At 58.9% G+C, this 25802-nt stretch overlaps 2 protein-coding genes across 5 annotated transcripts in view; both read right to left on the reverse strand.

The window, feature by feature from the left end:
- The window catches only part of RIPOR1 (RHO family interacting cell polarization regulator 1), a 30560-nt gene extending 14322 nt beyond the window's left edge, over nucleotides 1-16238 (reverse strand). For 2 of the 4 annotated variants that reach the window (XM_066557269.1, XM_066557270.1), the window contains exon 1: nucleotides 7956-8217. In XM_066557269.1, coding sequence (XP_066413366.1) covers nucleotides 7956-8217 — 262 coding nt within the window. Of the gene's footprint in view, nucleotides 1-2591; nucleotides 2712-7955; nucleotides 8218-16119 lie in introns of those variants that run through there. The other 2 variants (XM_066557273.1, XM_066557271.1) reach the window with 2 other exon arrangements.
- Nucleotides 16239-20631: 4393 nt separating this feature from the next.
- Nucleotides 20632-25802, reverse strand: LOC136561211 (C-signal-like). The gene is made up of 6 exons (XM_066557406.1): nucleotides 25650-25802; nucleotides 23378-23429; nucleotides 22459-22649; nucleotides 21982-22140; nucleotides 21601-21711; nucleotides 20632-20910 (listed from the first exon to the last, which is right to left on the reverse strand). The coding sequence occupies exons 1-6, from the start codon at nucleotides 25794-25796 to the stop codon at nucleotides 20797-20799; spliced, it is 774 nt and encodes a 257-aa protein (XP_066413503.1). The 5' UTR covers nucleotides 25797-25802; the 3' UTR covers nucleotides 20632-20796.

Genomic DNA, 25802 nt, shown 5'->3' on the forward strand with positions numbered 1-25802 from the left:
GTTCAGTTCCAGCAAGCCCCACCGCCCCCTGCCCTTAGTTAGGGCTCAGTGCTAACAAACCTGCCTCCCGACCAAGCTTTTCACCTTTTCCGTGCCACAGACTGCCTCCAGATCTCCCAGCACAGGAAATGAAATCCTGGGACTGTGTCCCTCTGTCCGTCCTTGGCCAGCACTGCCCGTGGGCAGCGGCCAGAAGGGCAGCGAGCAGCTGAACAAGCAGCACAGCACGGGCTGCTGGAGCCCACCCCGGGGCTCACCAGCCCGGCTGCCGGCTCCTCTCTTGACGCCCGGTGCTCTGGAGATGATTGGGATCCCAAGAATGCTGGTCTGAGCAGCGGAGGGGGCAGTCCGACCGGCTGGGTTGGTCCCAGCTGGTTTCTGTTTCCGACACTCAGACACCAGCCTCAGGTCGCTCCGGCGGGTTTATCAACACTGCCCTGGTCGGAGACGCCCCAAACTGGCTCCCACTGAGTCCCCAGCCCTGCAGCCCTGGGAACTGGGGGTGCTCTGACCAGCACTTCCAGGGATGTCACTCACTAAAGGCCACCAATGCCCAGGGTGGCCCACCCAGCAGCCTCCAGCACCCCTCACCTCGGGGAAGGCACTCAAGGGGCTGGGCTGTGGTCCCTGCACTAATGGCACTGCGGCGATCCCCGGGGCACAGCAGGGCGCATTGTCCCTCAGTGGGGGAGGCCACGATGGCCCCAGGACCATCAGCCTGCCCGTGGTGTCCGGGGCAAGTGGGGGGTCCTGCCACACCTCACCCCAGCACCTCTGGGTGAAAGCTGGGCGCGCGGCGGGGGTGACCTCGGGAGCCTGTGAACGCAGCCCGCTGGCTCGGCTCCCCCGGGAGCAGCCGCTGCGTCCGTGTTTGCACAGCTGCGGCCCCGCTGCCCCGACCCAGGCACGTACCCCGGCCCCCGCCGGCCCCTTCCGGCCCCGGGCCGGCCCTTGGCCGGCTCCCAGCGTGGGCTGGAGCAGCTCTTCCCTCCCATCACGCCTCATCCCCCCTCAGCACAGAGGATGGGAGCATCCGGGGACCGAAGCCATCACGCCTTGGTCACAAGGAGCCTGAGAGCCGCCTCTTCCCTGACCTCTCCACGCTCTGCCTCTCCTCCAGGAAGGCAGGACACCCCCGGTTCCTTCTCGTGCTGGGCAAGGAGAGGGATTGGGGGCTTTTGGGAGTCAGATGAGTCAGTGAATGGCATCCGGGCTCCCGTGACTCACCCGGAGAGAAAGTCTCAGCCATAAGGTCACAACCCCCCACGGGAACAGGGAATGGCGGTTTGGTTGTTTGGGTGCTGGCTGCTCTCGGCAGTTTGGGGTGGATGGGTGCTGGGTGCTCTCAGCCCCATGGCAGTAGGGACATGGCGCTGATATCCGCCCCTGTGGCCAGGGGAGGCTGCTGGCTCCTTGGGCCAAGTGGGAGGGCAGCAGGAAAGGGAAGGAGCTGCGAATGGGAAGAATTGGAGGAAGTGCTTATTTACCCCGCGGAGTATCCCTGAGGAAGGGCAGGGCACGGCACAGGCGGACACTAACAGCCAGTTCCTCGGGGGGGCTCACAGCCCCCGACCCTGCCACTCATCCCACATGCTCCCTGTCTCCAGCCAGGAGGAGATGCAAACCCAAACTGTAACATAGGGAAGCAGCCACCTTCTGAGGCAGGGGGTTTCCCAGGGGCTGGCAAAGCTCAAGCCCAGTGTGTTCTCTAGGATGGCTCCGGGGAACCAGCCCAGGACTACAGTGGTCCTGGTGAAGTGGGTCCCCCACCACTGAAGGCACAAACCAAGCACCCAGTCAGGGTCCCCACGGACACCACATATCTCTGTACCCTGTGAGATGGGGCTTCATCCTGGCCATGGGCACCAGACTCTGCTCCTGAGTGGGCTGTGATCCCTCTCAGAAGTGCTGGGAACCTCTGGAGGGATCCTCCTGGGACTAGCATAACCTTGTGGAGGTCCCACATGCCACCTTCCCCCTGACATCCTTATCTCCAGAGTGCTCTGCTGGGTACCGGTAGCTGCCCCCACAAATCCTGCCCAGACAACTTGGTCCAAGTGCACTAAAGCAACCCCAAGGCCCTCTGTTCTGCCCAGGTCCCCTGGGGCCACCATGCCAGGGACGCTTGACATGAAGATGGGCTCTGTTTGTCGTCAATAGACATGGGGGCATGAGCGGGGAAAAAACAGTTTGCTGAGGAACTGTGCTGCCATGGCATCAGGTGCTGCTCTGGCATCAGGGGTGCATCACCCCAGAGCAGCTGGCAGCTGTGGCCCCTCTCCTGCCTTGAGACACAGTGGATCTCAGTGTAGGCAAGAGCAGATCAGGCACCCAGGGGGTTCTATCCTGCACGGAGACCCTATCCTGCCACCCCGTCAGCACAACGTGCCGTGACAACCACATCCCTTGCAGGTGGCGGGTGCATATGTCCTTGGCGTCCCTGTCAGGGAGAGCTTTCCCCTCAAGAAAACTCCTCACCCCAAAAAACCCCGCCTGAGCCCAGCCACATCACCCCGGGAGCCTCGAACTGCTGGGGGTCCCCAAATTATCGCCGTTCGCTGGGGAGCCCTGGCGCTGCCGGTGCTCGGTACCTTTCGGTTTGCCATTCATGGCGTGCTGCGACAGCACATCCCCCTCGGGCTGGGCTCAGCGTCCCGGGTGGCTGTTGTTCTCTCATGCCGTCTGTCCGCCCGAGTGCGGGGGCCGTGGCCGGAGGGCCCCCCCGGGCAGCAGTCTCCTCCCCCGCTTCCCCTGCCCGCGGGCTGACATCACTGCCCAGCGCCGCAGCCCCGGCGTGACTCAAGGGGACGGAGGATGGGAGGACACGGGGAGGATGCCTGACCCCCCTGGAGGGAAGGGGCCCCACCAGCACCGGCTACACCCGGAGCACAGCACACTTCGGTCCCTATGCTTCCCTCCCCACCGGCCCCCTAGGGAAACTGAGGCACGGGTGGAAAGGAGGGGAAAGCACTGCAACCCCCCCCTGCTCCAGCCCCTCTCTGATCGCTTCCCTTAGAGACCCCCGCTCCCGCCGGCACCCAGAGCCAGCACACGCCAGGGGCACACACCGCCCTGCCCAACGCCGGCCCTGAGCCGCACAGACCCGAGGCTGGGCGGGGGATGCACAGCCCCTCGCCCCCGTCCCTGCCGGCTCCACTGCGGGCAGGCACAAAGCCGTGGGCAGCTGATGCTCACACCACTGCCGCTTGCTTCTGCATTGCTTGGGTTTAAATATAAGTATATATAAATAAAATAAATATATATAGTTATATTTATGTATATATAAAACCACCGTGGCTTTGCTGTAGGCTTCCCACAGCATGCAATCCCGTGGTATGCCTGTGGGCATCCTCCAAGACCCAGGAGCCACTCGGAAAAGGGTTTCCTTGCTCAAAAGTCCCTACTTTGTATCCTGAGTATCCAAAGCTTTGGAGGAGCTCACTTCAGCCAGGTGAAGCCCTCACAGGGCTCTCCAAAGACGCTGGGGTGCAATTGCCATGTGGGAATGTCTGTCCTGCTTTCCATGGGGGTCCAGCTCCCACAGCACAGTCTGGCAGACCCACCTGCTCTCCATGCCAATGCCAGCAGCCAGCAGCACCTCTTAGGCCCACAGCTCCCTGTTTAGTGCCTCTACAACCAGGAGACTCTGTGGCACAGATGTCACCATGCTTCAGCACTGGTCCTGGGAATACCCAAGACTGCAGCCCCCCTCCAGGTCGGACAAAGGCTGGAGCAGCCAGCTCTGTCCAGGCTGGGATCAGCTGCCCCTCTCCACGTCACTGGAGCAGGAAGAAACACCTCCCTCCCAGGCACCTTTCCTGTTTGCTGCTGATTTTAGAGCAAGGTCAGGACAGGTTCAGGAGGAAAAGCACTGAGACAGAGTCTTGGGGGTCCTTGCAGATATGAGGTCCTCCCACAAAGTTAACCCCTCTCCCAGAGAGTGAGCCTGTTGTGGGATTGCTTCCCCAGCCCAGAGCAGGTCCCGTCCCTGCAGGTCCCATAGGGGACAAGAAGCATTAGGGGCTCCCACGTATGGTGGCAGGGCTGCCCCACTGTGGACACCCACATGTGGCTCTGGAGAAAGCCACAGTCAGGCCTGCAGAGCTGAGGTTGCAGCAGTGTCACCAGAGAGTGCTGTGATCCAAGCCACCCTAAGGTCCCAGTGCCCAGGTGGGTGCACAGCATCAGCCACATTGGGAGAACAGCTGAAGCTGGTGAGGCTGGGCTGGCTCTGAGAAGCATCCAAAGAAAAACCATCCCAGGTGCCCACCAGCCTGCAGCCTCCATGCCAGTGCCAGTGCCACGGGGAGCCAGCAGCCCATCACACTGCAAAGCCCATCTCCACCCCAGCCTTCCAGAACCTGTACAAAGACCACGTCTCCTACCTCTCCCGGACACGATGCATCCCCCCGGCTCTCCCCACCAAAGGACAGAGTCCCATCCTGGCGGATGCCGTGGGCAGTGGCCACCAGCGGCTTTTCACCCCGTGCTGATTCCCCCAGGGAATGGCATCACTGCCGGCACCGCCCCGGCCCCGGCCATCCTTGTGCAGAGCCTGCCCCGGCTGGCAGCGTGCGGAGCCCGCGGCCGGCACACGGCCAGGCAGCGCGCCCGCAGCGCCGGCCATGCCAGCTTGTTTGTTCTCATTAAAGGTTAATGAGAAAGCCACGCTGAAGCTGCCCCAGCTGCGGGAGGGGCTTTCCCTGGTGTCACACAGAGCGAGGGACTTCCAGGCTTCCCTCGCAGAGGGGTGACAGGCAGGCTGTGCTGCTTGTGGGGACTCTGCCTCTCCGTAGCCTGCAGTCCCAGGGGGATCTGTGTGGCAGCTGACACATGGGTGAGGTGCCTGGCATGGCACCATCCCAGGCATCACCCCAGGGGAGACCACCAGGAGCAGGTAGGAGACAGGGGCAGGCATTCCAAAAGTGGCAGAGGGTACTGGAGAAGGGCATATGCCATCAGCCATGCCCTCTGAGCACCTCACAGCACCCTGCAAGGCACTTGGCAGGGCCTGACAGCTCAGGACATCTTGCCAAGGGAGGGCAGAGGAAGGGCACAAGCCACGCCAGCAGTGCCAGGGTGGTAATTGAGTTAAATGAGTCCCTGTTCCGGGCTGGGCTGGGAATAGGGAGTGGGTGCAAGGAAGGGGACATCTCCATGTGACTCTTCAACTCAGGAGGTTTCCCTGCATATTCACCACTCTGGCTCAGCTCAATCTACCAGGCTGGCTGCCTCAATCCCTCCTCTGCAGCAGGGATGTTGTGGGTGTAATGCCCCAGGTGCTCCCTTTTTGGCAGTGTCCCTTTATGCCTTCCTTGTACCAGGCCTGGGGAGCTGCCCTGGGCATCCCCACCCCAACCACAACAGCTGAACACGCAAACACTCCCTGGGCAGCCATGCTTGGACACACACATACAGCCACGGCCAGTTTGTCCACAGGCAGAAAAATCCAGCAGGTTATTCCCACTTCCCTGCCCTGTATGGGATAGAAGACCAGCTTCCCATAGATCCCACATCCTGCCAATAGAGTTCTAGGGAAATTCTCCAGCCCACCAAGCCCCTGGAGAAGCCACCAGCCCCAATTCAATGCTGCCTTAGTGGCACCAGCACCAAAGGCCAAGGTGATGAAGAAGCTATTTCAGGCTGTTTTGGACAAGTACTCCACAGACATCCTTGAGTGGCTGGGAATGTCACCACAGCTGGAAACCTGACAGGAAAGGGCATAGACCAGCCTCAGTCAGTGTTAAAAGTCATGGCTGGCCCAAAAGGTTTGTGGAGATGGAATCAGCCTGGTGAGGGGCCAAAATAGCTCTTGGCCATGGGGGAGTCCTTGGGAGAAGGCAGGAGATGACAATTTTGGCAAGAAGACACACAGTCACAGCTTGAAGGAGAAGCACAGTAAGTGACCAAGTGACCTGTCCTGGGCTGGGACAGCTGGTCCTAGAGCTGCAGGTGGTCACCCACACCACAGTGCTACAGCTGACTTCTCGGACTTTACTTTCTGCTAAAACTGGCAAAGCCAACTCCAAAAAATCCTGGGAGCCCAACACAGAGTTTTCTCCACAAGCAGATGCCCTGAGGGCTGGAGAAGGACCAGCCTCATGCCAAGCCAGTCTCTACCCCCAGCCAGGCTGGCCCTAATGCTGTGGCAGCATCCTTTCCTGGAGGGGCTGGGCACGGGGCGGTGGCAGACTCGAGCCCTCCCCCCTCGCTTCCTCGCACAGTCCCCACACGGCAGCAGAAATAGAAGCGATATAAATGGCAGCCCTATAAATAACCCCAAAGCACGCGGCGGGGAGCTCGTCCCAGCCCAGCACTGGCCTCAGCCCACGCAAAGCCAGGGCTTGGGCTGCCTTCACTGTGCCCAGGGGATCTCGAATGCCAGCTGCTCCCTGCCCGCCATGGGTTTCCCAGGGTCCTGTCCTTTAGGTCAGTGTCATCGCAGGAGCCTCAGCCACGGGCACGCTCTGGATCCCAGCCTGATGGCATTCCTGGGGACACCCTACACCCATCCAGCTCCTCCTGTCCAATGCCCATCGCAGGCATCCTGCTGCAACCCAGCCAGCAGAGTCCTGGGCAAAGCAGCAGCTCTGACCAGGAGCCTCAGCAAGGCTTGGGAAGAGATATCCCTGTCCTCACCACTGCAGATCAACAGTTATTCCCTGGTTGCACCCCAACACCTCTCAGCTGCTCCCCTCGACATCCCCCATCCCTGCCATGTCCATTGCTGCCCCCATTTCCATGCTCAACCCCATCATGACATGTCCTCCATGGGGACTCAGCCACCACCATGCCAGGGATACCAACACGCCACCACAGCTCCTCTCCACCCAGGGGACTGTGGCAAGGCACCGGGGACCTCACGAGCCGAGAGGAGGCAACGCCAATGGTGACAAGCCGGTGACAAGCCAGTGACAAGCCCTGCACTGCCGGATTTTGCGCGGCGGCATCACAGCCTCCCGTCCCAGCCCTGCCCGGGGGACGCAGTGAGGCCACCAGCTAGGAGACGGGAGATATGGGGTTTATAGAATGCCCAGGACTTCCCGGTGCCCTCGGGAGTCTCCTCTGGGAATGCGGCAAGGGCAAAACCCGCTGAGGCTGTTTGCATGCTACGGGATGGCCGGAGGTGCGGCAGGGGAAGGGTTAATGGTGCGAGGCCTTCCCGAACACTTCTTGGCAGGCTGGGAAGGGCTGGGAGACAGGAGGATCGGGCCAGCAACAAAGCGAGATCTGTCTCATTAATTCCCCCGAGCATTCCTCCCCCGTGGCCCCGGAGGGGAGGAGGAGGCAGCACCCAGCTGACACGGTGCACCCAGGTCCCCGGGGAGCCCGGCGGGTCCCGCCCGGCGCGGGGCTGCCGTGGGGGGCGATGGCTGCAGCCTCTCCCGCGGGATCCAGGGCTCTGGAGCTCGGGCACGGCCCTATATGGGCACGGGCAGCTTCTCCTTCGCCCGCCGTACCCCTGCCCGTACCCCTGCCTGGAGTCCCGAGGGATTCGGGGCAGGGCACGGTTCGTGCCACCAGCGTCATTCCCAACCCGGGAGCGAAAGAGTGGCTGGAGAAGCTGCTCTGTCCCAGACAGGGTCTGGGGGGCACCGGGTGATATTGGGGCTGCTCGCCCTGACACCCCACTGTCAGGCGGCTCCTTCTCCGGGCGGCTCCGGCCACGGTCCCGGCCGGAGCGCGGAGGATCGCTCCGGTCCGCAGTGGGGCGGAGGAGCGGAGCCCGTGTCCGTGTCCGTGTCCGTGTCTCCGTCCCTGCCCTCCCGCCGAGCCCGGGCACCCGAGCGCGGCGTGGGGCCCCCAGCGGGGCTGGCGGCAGAGGGGACACGGGCGGGCGGGCGGTGGCTTGCGGCGACGTGGCCCCCCAAGGGTGTAGCCCTGCTGAGGCCACCAACCCCGCTCCCCCCGACCCTCCCGTGCCCGCGGGGTGCGGAGGTGCGGGTGGCACTCACATGTCCGAGGAGAGGCGGGGGGCGAGGCGCGGGGCGAAAGCGGGCCTGGCTCGGTGCATCCCCTTTGTTCCACTCCCATGGACGGGAGCAAGCGGGGAGTTCGTGCAGGCTCTTGGCAGCGCCCACCCCGGCTCTCTCCATGGAAACGCGGGAGCCATGTGATTTCGGCAGGAAACCACGGCCCAGCCAGCGCCAATGGCAGCTGCATGGACGAGAGCACCTCCCTCCCCGAGGCGACCGACACCGCTGCCGACACCGCCATCGCCACCACCGCCACCGCCACCACCGCCACCGCCGCCACGGCCCGCGGAGGTTCCACACCCGCCGGCCCATCAGCGTTCCCGGGGGTCCACAAGCCCCACCGCGAGCCGGAGCAGGATCCCACCGCCCCGGGGCGAGGGGAGTGGGGGCAGCCCGGCTTGCTCTGCCCCGGGCTGTTGGCCTTCCTGCCGCACACAGCGCCCACAGCCTCCCCTTGCCAGGGAAGCAATGGCTGGAGCAATACCTCCTCCTTCACCGCCCCCCGTGTCCCCCCACAAGGGCCAGCACAGCCTCCCAGGCTTCAGTGCTCTCTGAGGGACCCCGGGCATGTTTCACATTCCAGCAGTGAAGTGACATGACCAAGGCTGTGCAGTCAGTCAGTCGGTGGCAGAGGGAACACCCAAACATCCTTGCTCCTAGCTCTGTGACACACAGCACCCCACCCTGCCTTACCCCCTCAGCTCCTGCATCCAACTGAGCCATGCTCAGACCTCTGCCAATCAGAAAGTGCACTCTGGGGGAGCAGAGCATTGGCACTGATCCACATTCCCCATCCCACCAGCTTCCAGCATCCTAGGGAAGCAGCAGAAGAGCACTCCCAGCTTCCTGAGCTAAGGGACAGGCAGCAGCAGTCTCAATGCAGGCTGTCACCCTAGGGATGCCACAGTCACGCCGTGCTGCTTCCACACCTGCCAGGCCACTTCCTAAACCCTGGCACCTCTGAGCATCCCTGAGGCTGTAGGGGTGAAGAAGCCAATGCCTGTTGGGGGGCTGCATCCTGCTCCTCTCCTTTCTCCCAAGACCATCTTTCTCCTACCTGTCCTAGATCCTACTGAGTCGACCCAGTTTTAAGTGGAACTGAAGCCTTTGCAGCCCTGGTGAGACACCCTCCATGCAAGGACAAGGCTGAGCAGTGCTCCCACCAGCCCTGTGAGGCAAAAACACTAATTAGACCATCGTCAGGTCTTGGAGCCCAGTGGAGCAGGGCAATATCAGTGACAAGGAAATCATTGCACCACTCTCACTCTCCTGGGGCCACACCAAGGAGCAGAGCATTTGCTGCCAAGGTTGCTCGGTGAGAACCAGGGCGTCCCAGCTCCCAGCCCAGTTCTCCAGGCTGGCCTGGTTACACAGAAGGAGAAGTGATGCAAAGATGGGAGAAGGGGCAGCAGGTCCTGAGGCCACCAGGGAAAAGCCAAGCCAAAAGGCCAACAGGGAGAGGCTGCCAGGGTGGATCCACCAAGCCACGTGGTTGATGAATCCCAGAATGGTTTGGGTTGGAAGGGACCTTAAAGACCACCTGGTTCCAACCCCCTGCCATGAGCAGGGACTCCTTTCACTAGGTCAGGTTACTCCAAATCTCATGTAACCTGGCCTTGAACACTTCCAGGAACAGGACAGCCACAGCTTCTCTGCACAACCTGTGCCAGGGCCTCCCCACCTTCACAGGGAAGAATTTCTTTCTAATATCCAATCTAATCCTGCCCTCTGTTACTTCAAAGCCATCCCCCCCTTGTCCTGGCACTCTGTGTTCTTGTCTACAGTTCCTCTTCAAGTCTTTTGCTGCCCTTTTAGGTACTGGAAGGGACTCCAAGGTCTCCCTTCTCATCTCCAGGCTGAACAGCCCCTACTCCCTGAGCCTGTCTCCACAGCAGAGATGCTCCAGACCTTTGAGCATCTTCGTGGCCTCCTCTGGACTTGCTCAAATAGATTCACATCCTTCTTATTTTGAGGCTTCAGACTGGATGCAGTGCTGCAGATAGGATCTCACCAGAGCAGAGCAGAAGGGCAGAATCTCCTCTCTCAGCCAGTTGCCCACTCTGCTGAGGATGGATCCCAGAGTACGTTTGGCTTTCTGGGCTGCCAGCACACGTGGCCAGGTCACGTTGAGATTCTTGCACAACCAACACCCCCAAGCCCTTCTCCTCAGGGCTGCTCTCAACCCATTCTGAATGCAGGTCCCAGTGCCACACTGTCCCTGTACCACCAGGGTGACCCACCTTGTGCTTGGTGTGGTCAGCGCCACTGTGCCACTCTGTCATCACCTGATCCAGCATCCCACCTGGATCAAGTGGGGGGCTGGATCCCACCCACACCCTGTACATGGTGTCACCACTGAAAATTTTCAGTTGAAAGTGACATCCAAGGATTATTGGGGCCAAGTGCCCGAGCAATTTAGGTCAGTTAAATCATGTTGTCAAGGGCATTGTCCAAATGCCTCTGAGGCACTGATGCTTGGGACACCAACCACCTCTCCAAGAGGTCTGTTCCAGGGTTTGACCACCTTCTCAGTAAAAACTTGGGGTGCCTGGAGGTAGACTGACCCACACCACCACATTCCACTTACCTATGCACCACCATCCCAAGTTAAGCCCCATTCCTGGTTGCTGCTGGGGAGCAGCTGTATCCCTGCAGACAGCAGGAGAGGGGACTGCACCCTCCCCTCAGCCACACGCCTGCCTGCCCTGCCAGGCTGGGCTGGGGAGCCAAGCACTCCCTGTGCCAAGGTCAGAGCTGGCACACTGCACTGGCTGCTCTGGGAGCTTGCTCAGCACGGACCAGCCTGGCAAACAAAAACAAGGACAGGCTCCTGCCCGAGTTCCGGCAGCACCCCTGGCCTGCCTGCCCTCCAAAACTCCCTCCTGGATTTATGGAGGTATGGTGCCTGCTGGCAGGAAGGAGTTAAACCTCCCAGCGTGGATTTGGATACTCCTGGGTTAACCTTCCCAGCATGGATGCAGATAATCTTGGTTTAACCCTTTCTTTATGGATATGGATACTCCTGGGCTAATCTTGCCAGCATGGCTATGCATGGGTACTCCTGGTTTAATCCTTTCATTATGGATACAGATACTCCTGGGCTAACCCTCCCAGCATGGACATGGATACTCCTGGGCTCCTGCCACTGAGGGAGCCTTCCCAGCAGTCTGCTTGGGAAGCTGGGCATTGGTGCAGGACAGAGTCCCTGAGCCCAAGGGCACTTTGTCTGAGAACCTGCTGGTATTAATGAGCTCCTCCCAGCACAGGATCCAACCTTTCCAGAGCCTGGTGACCCGAGACCACTCCAAGCACATTCCCCTGCTCCTGGCAGCTTCAGCAGCAGCCGTGCCAGCTGCCTGCAGCCGCCCTGTGGTGCAGAGAAAGGCCTGAGCTGTCAGTGGAGCCCCGCACCGCGGGTCTCTGCCCAAATTGCTCTTCTCACTGCAGGCTGGGCCTGGAGCCACGTCTTCCTCTCCCCTCTCTCTGGAGGGCTGGAGGCCAGCCCTTGGCTCCAGGCTGGAGCTGCTGCATGCTCAGCATTCCTGCTGGAGCAAGGCACACACAGGCCGGGGCTCCAAGCCTTGCACCGGGACAGTCACGAATGCTGAGCACACTCAGAGCCCAGCCACCACCCCTGTGAGCAGCTGAGGTGCCTCCACAGAGCCTGCCACCATCCCTGCCACCATCCCTGCCACCACCTTGGAGATGAGCATCCAGCATCCCAGCACCGAGCTCCCCAACCCTCCAGCTGCACATTTTTGGAAAACACAACCTGGTAAAAGCTAAGGGAGCCAGGGCGGCGCTGATGCAGCATGAGCAATGTGAGCTGCTGCTCCAGCTGACTCACCAGAGCCCTGGCCGTGCTCGGGAACTGGCCAGCAGCACAGAAAGGCTGTGCCAGCAGGTCCTCTGAGCTCTGCTGGAAAACCTTCCCTGACACCCTCAGGGCCAGCTCACAGTGGTAGCAGGCTGGGGTACGGCCCTGACCCAGCCTGTCCCTTTCCATGGGGCAGACTTGTGTGTCCCAGCACTTTGCCTGCTCATAGGGCCAGGAAAAGGAAAGATAGGATACCCCCAGAGTGTCCACAAATTCACTCAGTGTTGGCCAGCATTGGGTGCTGGTCAGCTCTCCCAGATTCTGGCCAGCAATCTGGAATCCAGGTCAGGGCTTTGCAGCAAAGCCAGGACATCCAGACTGTGACTTCATCAGGTTCAGCCCCAGCATGGGCCAGGAGGGTAAGGAGCTGCAGAAGAGCACTGGTCCAGACTCTCTGGCCACAAACCAGCTCTCCTCTGTCCCTTCTGCACCCCTGGAAAGTTGCTGGCAGCATCCTCAACTGCTGTCCCACCTCAGCCTAGGGTGCTGAACATCCCCTGGGACCACTCCTCCTCCTGCAAGCAGGCAGCCATGCCCATCTCAGCACAGCAGGAACCAGCTCACACACACACCCACAGGATCACTCCAAAAGTATCCATGATTCACAAGATTCCTACAGTCCCTTGTTGTTGTCCAGCACTGAGCAGGAAGGCTGAGCTTGTGGGCAAGCCCAAAACCAGCCCAGCCCAGCAGACGTAGCCAGTGGCAGGGCAACTGGCACAGCTGGACAATGGCACAGCTGAGGTGTCTGCAGCCTTCAGGACTCAACATTGCACCAGGTGAAGCAAAGATTGGCCAGTCCAGTTGCCTGAGGTAGGAACACATTGCCCCAAAGCTGGTGCTGTAAGGATGTGAGAGCAAAAGGCCATTTGGAGCACGAGGTGTTTTAGCAGGGCTGAGTCTGCAAATCTGGCAGAGCTGTATGCAAATGCATGTAAATATAGTCCTCCCAAGCAGGGCAGGGGATGTCACACACACCCTGATCTGCTCCACTGCTGAGGTGGGGTCCCTGTCCCCCTGTGAGCAGCGCCTGCTGGACCCAAGAGCAGAGTGAGCCCACCTGGGAACAGACTGGTCCACGCTGGTCTCCCAGAGTGTGAAAGTGCTTCCTTCACTGCAGTGAGCAGCAGCCTCCAGCAAAGCTCCCTCCCCTCCAAAGAAAACAACAAAGAAAATGCTGGGATGGGGATTAAGGAAATGAAACCGGCTGTGCAGGGTAAGCAAGGATAGGAAGTGGCTGTGATATCTCCTCTCCCCACTGGCCTGCAGCTCTCCCAGCCTGGAGCCCACAGCATGGCACATCTAAACCCAAGGGAAATCACGTGCTGGAGAGTGTGTTGAATAACTGTGAGGTTTCTGAGTGATCCCTGCTCCTGAGATGGAACAGGCACTTGGGGATCCTCCATGCTCCCAGACTGGCATTTCCATGCTCTCTCCATCCCAGTATAACATGCATGGAGACCTCCTGACACCACAGGCTGCACTCTGCTTCTGAAGCTGGTATTGTGGGCTGGCATCTCAGGAGTTTTGCTCTCATGAAAAATTAAGGTTGGAAAAAACCTTTAAGATTATCAAGTCCATTAACTCCACACTGTCAAGCCCACCATTAAACCACATCCCCCAGATGTCCCATACATATGTTTTTTTTAATACTTCCAGAGGTGGTGAGGCCACCATTGCCCTGGTCATCCTGCAGTTATTCCACCTCTCCTGACCTGCTGGCCCAAATGGATTTGTATTGGGAGGGGTGTCCCTGGAAGAAAGCAGTGGCAGTCAAACAGAAAGACCAGGACTAAAACGAGCTGCTAAAAGCTGCCATGGGGTAAGGGCAGCAGAGAGGGGACAGGCTGATAGCAGGGATCCTGCCACATCCTCCCCACCCAAGTGATGCTCCTGAGCAGGGCCCGTTCCAGCTCTTGTTCATGCCTCTAGCACATGTGTGAATGCCACCAGCCCCAGGCTGTGGCTCCAGCAGGTCTCTCCTGTATCTGTCACATGTCCTGGCATGCGAGGGCCAGCTCTGTTTACATCTGCAAGTCTCAGATTCTCCTGCTGGGGATGAGTCAGGCTTCCCTCGACACCCCGCTGAGGTGGCGGTGTCAGGGCCCCAGCTGGCGTTCGCCTCCTGAACGGCTCCGAGCCGGCGGATGCCAGGCTGGGGAGCGGCTGCAAAGGGCTCGCACAGCCCTCTCTGCCTGCTCTCCATCGCGCTGGGCTCGCACAGCCCTCTCTGCCTGCTTTCCATCGCGCTGGGCTCGCACAGCCCTCTCTGCCTGCTTTCCATCGCGCTGGGCTCGCACAGCCCTCTCTGCCTGCTTTCCATCCTGCTCGGGCTCGTACAGCCCTCTGCCTGCTCTCCATTGTGCTGGGCTCGCACAGCCCTCTCTGCCTGCTTTCCATCGCGCTGGGCTCGCACAGCCCTCTCTGCCTGCTTTCCATCGTGCTGGGCTCGCACAGCCCTCTCTGCCTGCTTTCCATCGCGCTGGGCTCGCACAGCCCTCTGCCTGCTCTCCATTATGCTGGGCTCGCACAGCCCTCTCTGCCTGCTTTCCATTATGCTGGGCTCGCACAGCCCTCTGCCTGCTCTCCATCGCGCTCAGAGCCATCTGCAGCAGCACGGGAGGCACTGGAGGCTGCAGCTCCCTGCAGGAAGCTCTCCCTGGCTCGGCTCCACGGGGTCAGCTTCCTTCCCCTCCACCCCACAGGCACGTCATGGCTCAGCATGGGGCAGTCAAACCCTGAGCGAGCCCCCAGACACCTCCAGAGCTGCGGGTGGGATGGCCAGGCTGCTACTAAGGAAACCCCATGTCCTCCAAAGCCTTGGGGTGCTGGCGTATCTCCTGGGAATCCAGCTCACAGGAGAGAGGGGTCCCCTGGATTTGGGACCCCAGGGACAGAGGCTGGAGCTCGAAGGAGAAGCCAGCCCTCTTACCATCTCACATTGCCTGGAGATGCTGAGCTGCCCCTGGACTTGTGGGGTGGTGAGATGGGTGCCAGCTGCACGCCACTGCCCAGCCTGCACACAGTGGGAACCAGCAGGCTGCTCTATCCACAGGCTCCCCAGCTGAGCCAGAGTGAGAATCCCAGGAGATAGGAGAAACCCCAAAACACCCCCAATGACATCCACCTCCCCCTTCCCTTTCATTGATCCCAGCCCTTGCTTTCTGCTCCTCTTTTCCACACATCCCAGAGTCACAAAAGCTCTCCTCTTCACATAGAGGCCTTTTCCCTATGCTCCCAAACTTCCCAGGGTGGGAAAAGAGCCTGGAAACTTCTTTTTGGATCCCCCCACCTGCGTCCCCCTTGCTGTGACCAGGGCTGGGCTGGCTCTGTGCAAGCACAATACCCAGAAGTGTGTGGAGCCGCTGGAAGGAGCGATGTTCCCGGATGGTATGCAGCCCTGACAGCACTGGCTCTGCTTTAAAGGGTAATTTTATCCTGTAATAACAAACAAGAGGAGCCAAGTTCCTCCCCAGCGTCACTTCCCTGGCTCCAAGGAGAGGGACATGGGGGAGAGAACTCATTAGAATGAGCTTGGATCCTTGTTCTTGCCATCACAGGGTCTTAACTCCACTCCCCTGAGAGAACAAAGGGGGAAGATGCTCCAGGGCAGCAGGTCTGGGTCGAGAGTTGAAACAGATACATTTGTGTGCTGACATTCTGGGCCTGAGGAGATGACCCCTCTAGCAACTTCAGTCCTGCAGACAGCAGCAGGAAGCCTGCCCCAGCCCATGGCATGCCTGGCTGAACCCCATCACCATTCCCACAGCCCCCCCACATGCTCACAGCACTGGTCAGGCACGCTGGCATCTCGGCACTGTGCCAGCTCCAAGTGCAGCCACCCGGGAACTTGTTCTGCAAAGCTGGAAATTCAGGCCCAGCTGGTCCCCTGGGATGGGCAGGGAGAGGCTGACCTGCTCCAAACCCCTGGCAGGACCCTGCAGAGCAGGACTGGGTGCTATGGCCAAGGGATCATCCCTTTTGTGGGCATCCCTGGGGGCACAGGCATGGGCAGAGCCCAGCTGTGGGAGGAAGGGTGAGCACCTCTCTGTGACCCATGGGTGCACCCTCCTGTGCTCCCAAACGGGTTTTTTTTTTGAAGATCCATGGGTGTGGCAGTGTCAGGGCCCCAGGGCACAGAGCAGGATGGTTTATTCTTAGGGGGCACTGGGGGCATGTGATGGGCTCATCAACATCTGTGGTGCATTCACAGGGGACAGGGAGGATCTCTGCTCACCCCATCAAGCTCAGCATTGGCTGACCTACCTCTGCTCCTGCAGGGACACTGATGCTCAGGAAAGGTGTCCCTCGGTGGTCATCACCAGGGAGGGCACAGCCCAGCCTGTGCTGATGGGACACCGATGTCCCCTCCTTGCCAGTTGAGAAGTGGGGAAAATTTGGCAGAGCTCAGTTGTGTGAGAAGATGACAATCTGGAGAAGGCTGCTGAGATGTTCTGTCTGATTTCCACTTCCCCAAGGAGCACTTCTGGACATCCCAGGGTTTGATTAAATCCCAGCCTGTCAAACGAAGCTGGAGAAGTGCTGCATTTTTCTTCCTCAAGATGGATTTCCTCCAAACCCCTTATTAGGGGTTTGGGTTAAGTCTGTGTGGAGCTGGTAAAGCTGCTGTCTCCATGGTGCCCCCCCCAGCAGACTAGGGGGCTTCCAGAGGAAGCAGAAGACAGGATCCAACCAGCTAAAAAGGGGAAGAGAGAGGAAGGAGGGAATTATGGCATCTAAAGCATTCAGGGTGGCAATATCAGTGTCTGCCCTCTGCAAAAAGGGTTGTGGGAGACCCGTGGGACACAAGGTGGCTTGGGGGAGATAAGTCAAGTGGTGCTTCTGGTTGCCAGGGAGGTAAAGCCTGAAGCAAGCTCCCAGTACCAAACCACCCTCCCAGGGCAGATGTGAACCCTGCCTGGCTCTGGCTGATGGGAGTGGAGAGCATCAGGGCAGGCATCAGTGGGTTAAAAGCTTGAGGTGGGACTTGGGTGAGCTGCTTCCTCCTGGCAGACAATAATATGGGAGGGAGAAGGGATGGACTGGGCTCTGCAGGGGCTGATAGCAATGGAGCAACCCCAGCCCTGCAGCTGCAGCTGTGCAGGAGGAAGCCTCAGCACTTTATCTGCTGGTCCCACTCGGCTTCCTCAGCAGCCCTGATGCTGCAGGGACCGGGTCATTCCCCCTCCAGAGCCTCATTTCTCACGGACACAAGTTGGGTCCCTGTGCTTTGATGGTAGCCCTGGCCCCCAGCACCCCCAAACCCTGCACTCCCAGACAGTCCAGCCTTCCCAGCATCAGTGTTTCCCACTGCTGGGGGCTGTGGGAATGGTCACCCAGGCCTCAGAGCCCCCTAGTACCACAGTGCCACCCAGCACATGGCCCCCACAGCAACCATCCTGCTGCCCCATCCCCTCCATCCCAGACAGCGCCCACACCTTGGCAGAAGGAAGTTTTGGCTGGAAGACGACTCCTGCAAAGAGGATCTCCAGGTCCTGGCTGAGGTCCCTGCAGTTCTGGTTGCCTCTGCTCCTGGTCCTTCTCAGCAAAGATCAGCAGCACCTGGAGCTGCTGCAGCCTGGCCACGCTGGCTGGTGTCCCAGCACTTCCTCGTGTGTGGCTGATTGTGACCTGTCTGTGCTCCACCTCCGCAGCTGCACGGCTCTCACAGGAGCAGCCCTTTTCCGTTTCGTTTCCGTTTTTTTACCCTCTCCTCCTGCAGCAGCCTTTGCCTTTCACAGAGGCTCTGCCTGCTGCCATTTGCCCCACTCGGGTGTGCGAGGGTGTCTCTCAAATGGGTCTTGCCCTGATCCTGGCCAGTCAGATCAGGAGTCCCGATGTCCTCAGTGCTCCTACCCCAACCCACAGACCTGCCTGACTCCAGCTCCTGGTGCAACAAGTCTTTGCCAGTGGCTATTGGTCTGGAATAAGGCAGCTGCTGGAAGAGCCTGGGAAATGTGGGCCTTTCCGACCACTGAGGTCAATCCCTGGAGCCTGGAGAGCTGCTGGGCTCCCTGGAGCAGAGAGATGTTTGCTCCCAGATGTTACCATGGCTCCAGAGAGGCTGGGGGAGCCTGTCTGAGCTGCTCTGGGTGACAGCTTCCCTACCCATGGTCTCTGGAAGTCCCCAGATATGTTTCCATGACCCTGTGCAGCCTCAGGAAGAGTCCTCAAGGAGTTGTCCAGCTTTCCCCACTGCTGGAACCAACGCTGGCACCTGTGCCCCAGCTTCAGAATAGAGATGGATCAGCTGGTAAAAGCAGATGGATCCTAAATCACACTTGCTCTGTTCAGACCTGCCTGTGCTCACAGGGAGCAGCTAGCTGGTCAGGGGGAGCTGGGAGCTCAAGTGTCTCCTGGGGCACTGTAGTGCACCCAGTGAAAGGACAGAGGGCTATGTGCTGCCATCCCAGGGGGCAGGGGGGACACTGAGGTCTGACACTTCCCAGAGCCAGGAAATAAGCCTGACACAAAGGGCAAACCAGCAAAAGGGAGGGAGGGAGGCAGGAAACATCAGGCAGGAGAGGAAACGGGGAGATAATCAGCTCCATGAGCACAAACACCCGGAACTTGTGCAAAGGAAAAGCCAACACCACTTGGCAAGCATTTGAGCAGGGAGACCTGCCCATCTGGCCTTTTACTGAGGCTTCCTGAAGAACACGTGCCCTGCAGCACCTTAAAGTTCTCAGGGGTCCCTGGCCTCCAAGTTACCATGGGTGGCACAGTCCCTGGTGGCTTAGCTCCAGCATGTGCTCCCTGGAATGAGCCTTGTCTCAGAGGGTGGAAGGATGGGCTCCTGGAGAGCACCTGGCTGTACTTGCAAAGGCAAAGCACTCACCAGGGGTGAATCCCAGTTGCAGAGAGGTCCCAGCTGGTTTATCCTGCCCCAGTCTTGTGTTGGCTTGAAAACTGGGAAGCTGACCTGTTTCCACTTGGCTCTGCCCAGAATTGGTCTGCTATCCCAGCACCCTAAGTGAGACCACTGCCAGCAGTGCCTGGGGTTAGTTCTTCTCCCCAGGAGCTGTGCCCAGTGCTGCCAGACTGGACTCCACCTGCAGAGCTTCCCACTCCTCCTCCTACCACCTTCAGAACACAGGGCTTCCCATGCCCTGGTGACCTGACCACATCCCACGGGATGCCCCAGGTGATGGAGCTTGTCCCAGCTGTCAGCAGTCCTGTCTCCTGCGTGTTCCCAAGGGAGCAGTGACACACATCTCATGGGGCTGGCAATGGCCACAAGGGGGACAATGACTGTGAACTGTCAGCAATCCATGGTGGGATCCCTGGCATTGCTCATCTCCCAGGATCCAGCACGTGGCGTGGGACAGAAGGGAGGAACACGGAGAGAGATGGGCATGGAGCCAGCCTGTGGTGACTGGCTGGGCTCCAGCTGGCTTGTGTGGAGTAACTGGGGCAGGAGAAGCTCTGCCAAGGGGCAGGGAGGGAACTCGGGGGAGGCTTGGCCGTGTCTCTGAGCCAGCACTGGGCTGAGCACAGCAATGCACTGCCAGGATCAGGCCCCTCACCCACGCTCCTGTCCCTCAGCCATTCCTTCCCAGGGATTCCCCTCCTCCTGCTGCCATTGCAGCGCTGATAGGGAGGTGCCCAAGTTGGCACTGACCACTCGTGCCAGAGATATGAGCTGGGAAAGAAAAGAGCAAGCATTGACATGGGAAATCAGGTGGCTGGATCATGTGGAAGAGCCCAGATGGTTCAGAGCTCCCTGGAGGATGAGGCTCCTGAGGTCAGTGTCTCCCTGGCAGGGGGCACCTGTGCAGCAGTGGGTGCCTCATGTGGGTGCTCTGCTGGCAGTGCTGGCTCCTGAGGGCCTTGGAAAGCACAGCACAGGCTTGGAAAAGAGCATTTCAGCCTGGGCATGGGGAACACAGCTCCTCTGGCACAGCCAGGTGGGGCATGGCCTCAAGATTCCCAGGAAGCTCTTGGTGTCAGGCAAGCTGCCACTCCAGAAAGAGGTAAAACCATAGCCCAGACCCAGAGGGACCCGGATGCTTCAGCTGGTCCTCCAGATGAGGAAGAAAAGGTGGTGGCCTCTGAGGGAAGGAGCAGGGGGTTGCCTGTCCTGCAGGGCAGGTTGCTCTGCCCACCAGAGACCAGGCTTGGTTTTGCAGGAGTCCTGGCTCCTTTTGGCCATGCTCCTTTAAGAGGAGTTCTTTCCAGAAAGGGCAAAGCCCCAATACCACCCCAAAATCCATTTATCTGGGGCAGTTACCACTTCCTGGTAAAATTCCTGCAGTCAAGGGCTGCCCAGCCCACCTTATTAAGGTTCTCAGCTTCTCCATCCCACAGAACTGCTGTTCCCATGCAGTGATCCCCCATGGGACCAGATTTTCCCCACCCAGGGGTACCATGCCCAGCTGGGGCACCACTGTGGCAAGAGCTCTCTGCCTGGGATTGCAGAACTGGACTGTAGTGCCCAGTCTTCCCATTCCAACCATAAGGCTGCTCCCAAAGACAGCAAGACAGCATGTCCAGCACAAAGTCATCCCAAGAAATCTATGGCAAATACACCATGCTTTGGTGGAAGCATGGCAGAGACCAGGCAGACCTGGGCACACCCTGCAGCCAGGCAGGACAGCAGGAGCTTTGGGTGAGTTACATGTCCCCTTCTGCTCAGAGCAGCTGAAGACAAGGCAGGCAGACTGCTTGGATCACAGGATCATTTAGGTTGAAAAAACATCTCCAAGATCATCAAGTTCAACCATTAATGCCAGGCTATTTTTTGCAGGGGCAAGACAGTCTGAGTAGAGACTCTGCAGCTGGGAGAAGGCACAGGTACTAAGTGACTTTATTTATTAGGAAGTTGAAGGCAGGGATCACACCCTGCCCACCCACTGGAGTCCCAGGTAGGTCCCTTGCAGACCACAGAGGGCTGAGCACCCTGAAGTCCCGTGGCATGGAGTTGCTCACAGGGACAGAGAGCAGTCACCAGGGGATGGCTTTCCCTTCCCAGTTGACCAGAGTCCCACTGTGTTTCTCAGAAAGGATTGGCAGCACAGACAACAACCCCCGCACACTTGTGTCCACTGTCAGGTCAGCCTGCAAAGGGAAGAATGAGACACCACCATCATTCCAGGCCATCCAGCAGCACCCACTTGGCTCATGGGCAGTGACAGCAAGGCTCCCTCCACCCAGAGTGAGCAGAGAGCCATGGGAGCTGGGACAAATCCACTGTGTGGGAGGATGGTTGGGTATCTGCACTGCTGGCTTGGATGGAGGTGGATTGGGCTGGGAAGCCAGCCACAGGTTTAACCAAACAGGAAGAGATCCCTGCTGCAAATGAGATGCTTTGTGCAGCCTTCTCAAAACCCCAGTGCTGCAGGGACCACCCCCACTGCAAAACATGGATCCTGCAGGATGAGTGGAAACCTCATGGACCTGCAGTTCTTCACGGAGTGGGGCACAGGATGGGATGGTGTTGCTCCTCTTCTCCCTGCTCTGTTGGATCCAGGTTCTCTGCATATCTTTCAGGCTGCCCAAAGCCCCTTTTTTCCCCCTGAACAAGCAGCCTGATATGTGCTGATGCTATTTCCCAGACGTCCCAGTATCCACATGTTCTGCAGGGGCCCAACACAGACATGGGCAACTTGGAGCCCAAGAGGCAGCTCATTTCCACGTGGATCCTCCCTCCAGAGAGCCATCTTGGCCACCTGGGCCACCTCCTGGGCAGGTTTGTAGCCTTGGGTACCACCCATGGGTTCCCTGTTGACCTGCTTGGCCAGAACTCACCTCCTGTGTGCCCATGTCTGTTTTCACCCAGCCAGGGTGCAGTGCCACACACAGGATCCCAGCTTCCTTGTAGGTCAGAGCCTGGCACATGGTCAGCATGTTGAGGGCAGCCTGGGTGAGGAAGCAAGCATCATCCATGGGCAGCAAAACCTCTATGAACCAGGTTCTCTACCCATTGCTGCCTCTTGGTGAGGGAGAAAAAGCAATGCCAGTTCTTCAAGAGACAGTGTGTGTTTCCCCTGGGTGGGCATGAAGATGCCCTGGGAACTTGGGGTCTCCCTCCATCTCTCAATGCCAGGTGTTTCCCTGACATCCAGCCTGTCAAGGGCAGCTCTGACCCCATGGAGCTCAGGAGCTGGGGCAGGTCATGACTCTCCATACCTTGCTGCAGCGGTAGGAGATGACAGGGTGGAAGAAGGAATCAGGTGTTTTCTTGATGGACCCTAAGATGGTGGAGATGTTGATGATGGCTGCCTTGCTGCAACTCAGGCCCTTTTCTTTGCTGTCCTGGGCAGCCTTCTTCAGCAGAGGCAGGAAGGCCTGTAGAGAAACAACCTAGAGGGACACCTGTGCCTCAAGCCAGTCCCACTTACAGCAACTGCAACCCAGGGAGGGTGAGGAAGAACAGCAGGATGTCAGGAGAGCCCAGGTGTTGCTGCAGTGGCCCTGCCTGCTCCCAATTAGACTTGCACAATTCAGAGAGGCTGCAGAAGGCTTAGGCTTGAAGAGCAGCCCTAGCACTCCCTGGCACAGCCCCCAGAAATTTGGCAAAGCCCTCCAAGATTTCCCTCATGACCATGGACAGCCTGGGCCACCCTCAAGTTGGGCCAAATTTCATCCCCAGAGCTTCACCCGTACCTGGGCCATCAGCATTGGCCCCACTGCATTGGTCTTGTAGGTCCTGACCATGTCCTCAGCATCGACCGTGTCCAGCGAGGCCGTGGGGGTGTAGATGCCGGCGTTGTTTATCAGCAGGTTCAGCCCCATCCCGTTCAGCTTCCCCTCCACCACCTTCGCCGCATCGGTGATAGCCGAGGGGTTTTCCACATCTGCAGAGCGAGAGAACAGTCTGAGAGCCACGGGAGGGGAGGACGCCGAGGAAATGTGCGCGCTCCGAGCCGCGCGGCCCTTCCATCCACGGGCAGCAGATGGTGCTGCGAAACCAGCTCCGACTCATCCCGATCCTCCCAACACCGCCGCCTCCGCCGCCAGCTGAGGGCCCCCGCCAGGAAAAGCCCACCGTGGGGGCAAACCGCTGCTGTGTGTCAGTTCTCAGCATCCACTGCTCCAAAGTCTACGTCTGAACAATTTCTGGAGACCCCAGGGCAGCCTCGGGGGGACAAGTCCCCAGGGGAAATGTGCTGGGACCTGCTGTGGGATGGCTCTGCAAGGTCCTTCTGCACCTTCTCAAGATCTGGGCTAATCTTACAGCATTCCCACAGGAGCTGCCTTCCTCCCAAGGCCCTCCTGGTCTTGCCTAAGACTTGGGATCAAGGCAGAGCAGGGATGTGGTCACTCATCTGGGGGAGCCAGGGGGCTGCCCAGGATGGATCTCAAGAACATTCTGGTCCTGTGGCCATGAGGCAAGGAGGCTCCAGGGAACGGGGTACTGAGGCTGAGAGGGGTCTGGAGAAGCTGGGGTTTTGGCAGCAGGACTTGAAGAAGCCCTGAAGAAGTGGATCCCCATGTACAGCCTGAAGGGAGAGAGGGAAGGAGAAATGGGGCATGCATGGCTGGTAGTCACAAATTTACCAGCTCAGAGGCAGAGCACACATACCCAGCTTTACAAGAACCAGGTTTGGGTGTTTGGATGCCAGATCTCTCAGCTCCTACAAAAAGAGACACGGAAACAATCAGCATGAGGCAAAGGTGATGCCAAGCATCATGCTGGGGTGCCAGCAATGGCCCACCCTGAGGGAAACATTGTCCAGGTGTTACTCAGTGCTTGTGAACAGCTGGAATGGGGACTGGCCTTGGCTTTCAGGCTTCTCCCAGGCTCCACAAAGCAATGCGCCATGTGCTCAGCACATGCCATGGCCATGACTGCAAGATACTGTGGTCACTTTCCCAAAGGGTCATCCACAGCCCAGCCAGAGCCACAGCAAATGATGGGAGCAAAGTGTGAAGGACCAGTTTACCAGGGAAATGATGTGAACTGGCTGGGGACACAGCCAGAAGTGTCTTCCAGAGGCTGCAGGAAATGAGGTGGAAGAGGAATACCTGTGAGTGCCAGTATCAGATTTGACCTGTGAGGAAATCACACCTGGATAGGCCAGTCCCAGATCCACTCACTCTGGACTTTATTAATGATTAGTGAATGTAACCACTTTGCACATTTTTATTGGTTGTTTTCACCTCGTGGGGACATTGGGTGGAGTGGGTGAAAAGCTGAAGTCTCGGGAGGAGGACTGTAAATCCTTCAAGTGACCTTACAGCTGGGAATAACACTTGATAAACCATGTAAACAGCAGCCAATGAACCACTAGCATGGATCTTAATAGTACTTGTGTCTCCTCTCTCTCTGTACCTCCCTGTACCTTTGCCTGGTGTTGCAACAGGGATCCCCTGGTTATCAAGATAACAGAAATAAATTTACTCTTTGTGTTTTAGCCATCGATTGTTCTGCCTGCCTGTGCCAACTCCCACAGTGGAGGATTCAGAAGCTCTTTTCAGCAAGGAAACTTTCTACTTCACAGTTCCTAGCAGCTCTTTGCTCTGAGTCTCCAACTACAGCAGGTTTCAGACAGCAGAAACCGAACCACCTTGTTTAATGTGCCCAAAAGGATTGCTTTTACAAATAAAAACCTCTTCCAAACATGCCCACAGGAGAAATACAAATTGGTGGTTTCTTTTGAGAGGAACATAGAGCAGGAGAGCTGCTGAGACTGGCCACGGTTCACTATCAGTTATCTCTGGGCTCCCTCACCAGACCCCATCTTCCCACATTAGCCCCGGGAAATCATGTTAAATCCATTAATTTGTTTGTGGTGGTCAACAGATATTTCTCCTCTCCTGTTTTTCCCTCAACAACCCCATACCATCCCAGCAGGAGCTTCCCCCACCCCAACACCTGGTCCAGGCACAAAAGGGCAGGAGAAGTGATGTGGCCTCTGCTGTCTTTGTCCTGTGGTCACGGACTTCAGCAGCACCCTGATGACACTGCTCTCACCCTACCACAGCTGGACGACGCTTAGGGAAGTATCCCCTGGCTGGGAGAGTTGCATGAGGACCACCTTGTAGGAAAACTGGCTCCAGACCAGCCCTGAAAAAAAGTCCCTGATCTCATTGCTGCCCTGCAAGAGTCCTGCAAGTTGAGGGAGAAAGAATGGGGCAAAAATAAAAGCCCTGGCCTATCTTTGACCCAGACAGCTTGGGCACCAGCCACAGCAGGAGCTGAGCACCCCCGGGCTGGCAGTAGGGTGGGCTCTCACTGCCCCAGGACTACTCCTGACATGGAATAATGCACACTTGCAAGAAGATGCAACAAACAAATCAGCTGGAGCCAGGATCTATCAGAGAGCAAGTTTCTCCCTATTAGTATTTCAATGGGACACAGCAAGCAGAGGAAGACAAGCTGGATATAAAGCGAGCTGGAAGAACAGGGAAGAATTGTGATTCCCTGCACAAGCAACATGTGTCAGTCTCTCCCATTTCAGCAAAGTGGAAAGCAGGGACAGGGGGATCCCACAGGCCACCACGTTTGGAAATCCCATGTTCTGAACCTCGGGATTTTGCAGAGAGCAGCGTGCCACAGCAGGACCGGCCCGAGCAGCGCCTCGGGCCCCGAGGCCAGCCCAGCTCGGCCCGTGCCCGGGGGAAAGGGCCAAGCCTTGGCACGGCAGGGCGGGTTCGGGCACACCCAGCACGGCCCGGGGCAGCCCAGCGGCGCGGCCTCAAGGGTGACCCGGCCGATTCTCCGCTGGCTGCACTTCAGGTGACTTTCACAAGGGGCAGGGCACGGTGCGGGCAGCAGAGCCCCGCGCCAGCAGCGAGCCCTTCAGGCCGGTGACAGGGGCCGAGCGTCACCGCCGCCCCCGGCCCGCACTGACCTGTGCCCGCGGCCCGTCGGGGTCCCGGCAGGTGGCGAAGATCCAGGCGGGGGGTCGCGGCGAGCCCAGCAGCTGCTTCACCAGCTCCAGGCCGATGCCGCGGTTGGAGCCGGTCAGCAGCACCGTGCGCGCCGCCGCCATCGCCATCGCCGC

This window comes from Molothrus aeneus, chromosome 11 (genome assembly GCF_037042795.1).
Source record: "Molothrus aeneus isolate 106 chromosome 11, BPBGC_Maene_1.0, whole genome shotgun sequence".
In the NCBI taxonomy this organism is placed as follows: domain Eukaryota; kingdom Metazoa; phylum Chordata; class Aves; order Passeriformes; family Icteridae; genus Molothrus; species Molothrus aeneus.